Here is a 7,842-nt window from a genome sequence, read left to right on the forward strand (position 1 = left end):
TCTATTTCAAATAATTACTATAGAACATTGTAATAATTGTAATTCTTCAAGATTAAAAGCCTAAGGTGGTTAGGTTTGTATTTTGGCTTTTGTTGGGCACAAAAATTCTCAAAATGAGTGGTTTGTATTCATATTTCATGATTAATAAAATAATTTTCTTATCTTATTGAATTTTTTCTATGTTTAATAAAAATTTCAAAGTATCTTAAAGATAGATCATATTAAATTATTAATAGTGCAGACACAACTTGTCCAATTCAAGAAGTGTCTTCTAATACCATAGTGTAATTATGATCAACATGTGAGGCTATGAAGCAATTGAGGGAAATTAGAGACATTTTTCATCTATAGTATTTCAAATTACCTTCAAGCCATATCATAATAGCTTAGTAGTAGTAGAGATATAATTGGTCCAAATAGAAGAAATATTTTCTAAGTTTTAGAGTATAAATATGGTTGACTTGTGAGACTATGAAGCCATTTAGCAAAACTAGAGTCATTTTTCATGTATAATATTTCTAGGTGCATCACAAAGAATTTATTTTTTCTTTGGATCTCCCTAGTCATAAGATAATTAATTTATCGTAGAAGTAATTTGAAAAGGGAGAAATAATTTTAAAATGGAAAATCATAACTTAGATACTTCCAAAGATATAGTAAAAATTGGGGTGCAAAAACGTTGAAAATATGTGTTTTATATTCATATTTTCCTGTAAATAAAAACAAACTCCGTGTTGAATATTTTAAAGTTCTCTAAAAAAGAAATTATCTTTGATCTAAATCATTTTATCTTACTACAAGTCAATACATAGCCAATCCAAGTAAAAAACATTTCTTTTAGTTCTAGAGTGAGAAGTTGGTTGATGCATGACTCTATGAAGCCAATGGGAGACTTTAGAGCCCTTAGTCATCCAGAATATTTTTAGGTGATATATATATATATATATATATATATATTCTTTTTTTTCCTTCATTATTAGATAATATTTCTAAGGAGATATTCAACAATAAAAATAATTTTTAAATACAAAATCAAAACTTAAAAATATTCAGTTTTTGAATGGGAAATTGTGGGTGTGATCAACCCAACAAATTTATATTGGTTCTTAAATACAACAAAGTTTCAATGGCTACATCATCCACCACTCCAACTTAATAATTCAATTTAGGACTGGCAAAAGAAGAAATAAAAATTAAATTGTAAAAGCCTATTGAAATGAACTAGCACATGTAACTAGGATGTCTCCTTCCCACTAGGTTCACATTGAAAAAGAGTAGGTTATATTCTACTAGTGGAGCAAGAGGAAGAATATAATGAGATCAAATAATCAAGTTTGCAAGTACAAAAAGAGTTAATCAAAAGATAGCATAAACTTTCAATGAAATTGAACTATTTATTAGAGTCAACAACCACCTTAACATTTTTATAATAAATTTTAGATATTGTTGATAATTGAATTTTTTATACAAGTCAATTATAGTAGCTCCCTCTATATTTATGAACAAGTGCCAACAATTATTTGATATACACAATTCATAAATTCAAAATAAATATACCTATGAAACAAATAAACAACAACATTGCAATATTTGAGCAAGAAAAAATAGAAAAACTAAAAACTAGGTGCCCATTAATATAGGCAAGTAAGACATGAAGATGAGCACCAAGCATACCAATTATAATAGCCTTCACATCCATGATACCAATTATGATAGACTTCACATCATTTCATTTGACTTCAATGTCCTTTGATGTGACATTTCAATAATGTATCCATTACCAATTATAATAGACTTCACATTCATGATAGCAATTATGATAAACTTCACATCATTTCATTACTTCAATGTCATTTGACATGACATTTGAAAAGTGCATCCATTGCTTCAATTTTTGTAGCTACCTTATACATGACTCTTTATTATCCAACCACTTTTTCTTAAACAAAGGTACTTCAAAGATCATTTATTAGACATTTGCAAGTTGAATGATGTGACAACATTGATGAAACAATGGTAATGTAATGATTGTTTATTCAGCATTACAATTTGAATGATGTGATAATAAATGTGAGAAAATATTGATGTAAAAGATCAATTAGTGGACATTCACAAGTTAAATGATGTGATAATATAGATGAAACAAGGGTGATATAATTATTGTTTACTAGAAATTTACAAGTTAAATGAGCTGACAATAAATGCAAAAAGATATGATGAAAAAGTTATGTTTACAAATTAGATTAGAATGAAGTTTTATTTCATCTATTTTTATATTAAATTTTTTAAACTAAAAAGCTTAGATGCATTTTAACTCTAGATTTACCAAAAATAGAGAAGGATCAAATCTCTTGTGGTGTAAACCTTTTTTAAGTGAAAACAAATGTGATCTCTCTAACCACTTAATAGATCCAAAGTTAAAATAAATTTAAGTTGATCTTTCCCCCTTTAAATAAACCATATTCCACATAAATACCATGAATCAATACCATAAACCAATATCATAAATCAATTACCAACCTTCGTTATAATAAACATTATTCATTAATTAAATATCCTTAAACCCAACTACGAAACAAAAGTAAAGAACAAACCCTATATTATTGTTTAGACCCAAGTACGAAACAAAAGTAAAGAACAAACCCTATATTATTGTTTTTTTAAAGTAGCACTTAAAATATCGGAGATGGCAATATTATAAGTGAAGGTGTTTTTGTGAGATGTGTACACCGCATCCTATACTAGTGGCAGATTAAATAAAGAAATGGTGCAATTTAAGTCTATGTACGAAGTTTTTTGTTAGGCAGATGTATATGACCTGTTCGTCTTAGGTCAGTAAACTCTTCTTTATCTATCAATTTACGTTATGAAAATTTGATTTGATTTGAAAAGTTATCATAGTAATTGCGTTGATTTGCGGTAAAGTTATGTTAATTTCAATTTAAAATATTTGGAAAAATTGATAAATAAATTAAAAATTAATTTTTTTTTTAAACATCTTGCTTTAATCTTTACACAATAAAGATGGTTAGCCCATTTAAAATAAAGATGGCTAGAGTTAGGTTAGCCTCTTTTCTCAAAGATAATTGTTTTTTTTACTCAGTTAGGATTGTTCTAGTTTATTTGTTGGATAAGGAAAAACAGATCCAGTCATAATGATAGGCTTATAACCATTAAGTGAATTATAAAGGTCTCTTGATAAGTTTAATTCTTTCCGAATAACTTTCATCATCAACTCTTTTCCATGAAATTTGACTATTTGAGTAGACCGGAACAAAAATGAAATTTGACTATTTGAGTAGACCGGAACAAAAACCCATGCACACAGACTAAAGTAGAGAATAAGATAAAAATAATTGTTATTTGTAAATTGAGTTCAATACTGAGTATGTTCTGTTCGATTTTGGATATGCTTTTCACACGAGAAAAAACTTTCATAATTTCATACATATGACCTATACGAACATCACTGCACGTTGAACAAAATATATACGACCTATACGATCATCACTGCACATTGAACAAAAATATATACGGACGCTCACGGGTGCATAAACGCCGGGGTGCATATTGAACAAAATATATACTGACGACATTTTTTAAGTCGCACAGGGCAGTCCGAGTCAAGTGTACACTGAATGTGTGATGTATTCCTATTTCTATATATATACCCTACACACTCAATGTTACAGATCGCAAGAAAAACGAGGCAGAGATTAAGTTGGGAGAGAGAAACCTTGGGACGATGGGCACCCACGACAGCTTCTCTTCTGGACATCTAGACATTGATATTGCGGTTGTAGGAGGCGGCATTGGAGGGCTGGCCACTGCCGTTGCTCTCCACAGGTCCGTCTCATCTCACTTTTCAGCTTCATAAGTGAGAACATAATACTGGTCTTATGCAACACTAATGTATCGCCTCAACATGACAATATTAATATATGGGAATGAATATTGCATGCAGGATCGGTGTTAAGAGCCTAGTGCTGGAGCGCTCTGATGCTCTTCGAGCTACGGGCGCTGCGTTCGTCGTATGGACCAATGGTTGGAAAGCCCTTGACGCTCTTGGTGTAGCAGATACCCTTCGTCCAAATTATCCTCAACTTGAGGGGTGAGTAAGCAATAGGTTAATATTGACAAATTTAGGGTTGAGTAAGCAATAGGTCAATATTGACAAATTTGTTTCAGAAAATAATGGAGCTGCTTCACTTTGCTACTGGCCATGGTCACGCAGGGTACGGGGGTTCTCAAAGTCTTCTGGCGTCCACAAAGATGTTAAGTTCGTAAAAGAACACGCAGGGTAATCGATTTGCCGTTATTATATTCAAGAGGGAAAAAATTATATTGTGCTAGCTAATTATGTTTATTTATGATAAGATTTCTAATGATAAGTTCAGTGGATCGAGTAGGAGTCGCCTGGAATCTCGGTGCGTAGAAAGACAAGCGCTTCTGGAAACCCTAGCTAACGCGTTGCCTGATGGAAGTATCAGATTCAGCTCTAAACTTGTTTCCCTATATAAAAAAACTGGCTCTCCTTTTACCACTCTAGAGCTGGCAGATGGAATATCCATCACAGCAAAGGTATATACAATTTATATACCCGCCATTTTGCGTTGATGATTTCTAAATCTCTTAAAACTGATGTGATTTGTTTATGACGATCAGATCGTAATAGGTTGTGATGGGGTGCATTCGCTAGTTGCGGAGTGGCTGGGTTTAGAAGCCGCGAAGCACTCAGGACGTATTGCTTTTAGAGGGATGGGAGTGTGTCCTCCGGGTTATCATGCAATAGAGACAATGATGGTACAAATATGGGGTAAGGGTACGAGGGCAGGATTAGTTCCCTGCACAGGCAAACGAATCTTTTGGTTTATAACCAAAAAATTACAACCACAAGGTAACTTTTCATTTCATATATGTTTTCCACATTCACATCAATTCAATTCGTGTATTATGCAGGCCATCTGCTTTTTGTTACTTTTGTGTTCGTTACTGTAATTAATAGGTTAAGTAGCGCTGACCTGACCTGAGGTGAGATTAATTTTACAGATGCCCACATATCTCATGATTCTGAGAGCGTGAGACGCGCGGCGTTAGAGTTGGCGAGAGGTTTTCCAAAACCCATTGAAGAGTTAATAGAGTCCAGTTCCGCTGACACGTTGAGTATAGCGGATCTAAAGTTCAGATGGGTATGGCCGTGGGAATGGAACAGGAAGGCAAAGGGAAAGGGGAGCGTCACGGTGGTCGGAGACGCGTTTCACCCAATGACTCCTGATCTGGGTCAAGGTGCTTGCTCCGCACTCGAGGACGCTGTGGTTTTGGCCAGATGCCTCTCACTGTCTAACCTAAACTTAGAGGACATAAACATGAAGTGGGGAGAAGAGGAAGAAAGAAGGGTAGAGAAATGCTTTCAGCAATACTGGGCTGCGAGGAAATGGAGAGTGTTGAGAGTGGTTGGATCAGCATTTGTGACAGCCAAAGTGCTAGATGGATCCTCTTTTTTCCTTCGATTTCTTCGGGATTGGATTTGGTTTCCCTTCCTTTCCATGTCACATCTTCCCTACTTTGCATCCAGCTCTGACTGTGGAACTCTGCCCTTCCCATCCACGTCATCCCAGAAATTGCCTTTCCCATCCACGTCATCCTCTCATGCTCATGAATCATGATTTATGAGAGGAAACAGCTACTTCCGATTGAAATTATGATATGGCTTGGCTTCCATAAGGAGATACCCGGATCCACCTGGAATGAAATTATGATAATGGAGTGGTTTCAATTCAATGAAATAGATTTACTAAGGTTGATATAAATTAAGATTTGAGCAGGACTGTATTTCAATGTTATGTTAATGGTACGGAATGTTTTTGTAAATATATTTATTAATATAAAAATATTTGCTCAAGCCCGGTCTTCAATGTTATATATTAATGATATGGGGTGTTTTTGAAATACATAGATTGATATAAAAATATTTATTTGAAATATAGGAGAGGGCATTTTGATTATCTTGCAAATTTCTCTCTATTTTAATACATATGCAGTTAAGAGAAAATTAAATTAGTTTTATTATTAACTACGTGGGATTAAAACAAAATTAAATTTCTTTTATTTTAATAATTTTTTTTTTATTTTTTTTATTTTTTTTATTTTGAATTTATATAATTTTTTTAAATATATAATTAAATAAATATTAAAATTTCTTGTTGACACAAAAAATTACTGAAAAAAAATGAAGGTGTGCAATGTGTTGGGATGGTTGATAATGAAATCTTAATTCTCAACTAGAGATCACTTTCTCCAAAGTCATATGACATATGTTTGTGGGTTATAAAATCCTTAGTCTTGGTAGATTTCACTATTTCCACCAGGGTCTTTAACACACATGTTTGTGTGATTCAAAAATATTAGAAAGGGATGATTTGGATGTACCTTACATTGGTATTAAATAGGTGGTAAATGTGAAAGGAACTATGATTATTATTAATATAAGTAGACAATGTAAAGACATTGTGAAAGATCTCATCACTTGGAACGAAAGATCTTAGTGTGTGGTGCATCTAGTCCTTGATACAATAGGAACTATTTCCTAGATATATGTTTCTCCAACCAAAGATCCAATAGGTCTTAAAAAAGTTATGGCTAGAACACCATTAGGTAGAAGCAAGTTTAAGAAACTAGAGGTGAGGTGCAAAAGGATTCATAGGATGACCATCACATTAAGTCCTTGACAAGATCCAAAGGTTCAAAGATCAGTGAGGGAAGGGTTGATCAAAATCATGTTTAGTGCAGAAAAGGCACTTGTGTGTGAAGAGAAGAAATGATAAGGTAAAACTGAATCTTGGATATGATACATACATGAATCAAAATCTCTTCTTGCAAGAGTGGATGGTGGTTAGGATGTTATCAGAATCAATCTCTAGAAAGTTGAGTGAATGAATTATCCAAGTTTGGGAGACTCTATAACATTATTCGTTGGTTTCTTATATGCAAGCTCAAGGATGACTTGCTTTCAATTTTCATGTTAGGGAAGATGATGAGAAAAATAAAGAAGGTTTTGTGGTTTTGGGATCTCATGATTCATTTGAATGAAGCGTGGTTACCATGTTTTGATTTAGGGGAATTTAACATTGAAACCAATATAGGTTAATCTCACATAATTTCCATTGGAATAGTGGTCTGAGAAGGTGTTGAAGGCTATTGGTAACAACATTGGAGACTTTTAAGAATTTGATAGATCTCCTTGGTATCAATACATAGATCTATTGCTATGATCTTTGTGAGAATAGAATTTGGAAAAGCAATTCCAAATTTGATGAAGAGATATGTAGGTGTTTTGTTAATGGTAAACCTATCTCCTCCTTATCTATAGTATGCAATGGATATTCCACTAGAATAGTCCATCAAAACATATCTTATAATTTTCTAAAATCTTAGATTATGCAAATTCATTTTCATAGATTCTACGTTAAATAATTAATAACTTTGGTTGATGTTATTAAATATCTGAAATAAAAAAAAGGGAAAGAATGAGCATATAAAAACATCATCCATGAAAATAAACATAGGATTTATCTTGGAAAACTCAATATGAGAGAAAATCGAGCTGGAAGGTGAGGCATATCCTCTTCTCTCTTTGCATCAGTTATAAAAATGAACATACAAAGGAATGAGCACCCTTATGGAGTTACATTTGACAGTGTGACCTAAATAACTACTAGAGAATATTCCTCCTCCTCCATTGTTATACTTTGAAAATACCATGTTAGATTCTTTTGGTTAGCTATGGAACAAGCACAATGCAAAAGCATGGAACCCTTTCTCTTCCTAGGGGCTTCATATTTA

The 7,842-nt window shown here is 32.9% G+C and overlaps 1 protein-coding gene across 3 annotated transcripts; it reads left to right on the forward strand.

Annotated features, from left to right (window-relative positions):
- Nucleotides 1-3,598: 3,598 nt before the first annotated feature.
- Nucleotides 3,599-5,872, forward strand: LOC149168775 (monooxygenase 2-like). 3 transcript variants are annotated; one of them, XM_089426965.1, is made up of 6 exons: nt 3,599-3,846; nt 3,965-4,111; nt 4,235-4,300; nt 4,410-4,581; nt 4,666-4,897; nt 5,050-5,872. In XM_089426965.1, the coding sequence occupies exons 1-6, from the start codon at nt 3,746-3,748 to the stop codon at nt 5,664-5,666; spliced, it is 1,335 nt and encodes a 444-aa protein (XP_089283091.1). In that variant the 5' UTR covers nt 3,599-3,745; the 3' UTR covers nt 5,667-5,872. The 3 variants fall into 3 exon arrangements, with proteins under 3 accessions (XP_089283091.1, XP_089283090.1, XP_089283092.1); XM_089426964.1 differs by having other exon boundaries at nt 3,601-3,846; nt 4,398-4,581; nt 5,050-5,871; XM_089426966.1 differs by lacking the exon at nt 3,599-3,846 and having other exon boundaries at nt 3,942-4,111; nt 4,398-4,581.
- The last annotated feature ends 1,970 nt before the right edge of the window (nt 5,873-7,842 follow it).

This window comes from Pinus tabuliformis, chromosome 4_2 (genome assembly GCF_031772625.1).
Source record: "Pinus tabuliformis cultivar Carrire ecotype Pingquan chromosome 4_2, CPIR1, whole genome shotgun sequence".
Classification (NCBI taxonomy): Eukaryota; Viridiplantae; Streptophyta; class Pinopsida; order Pinales; family Pinaceae; genus Pinus; species Pinus tabuliformis.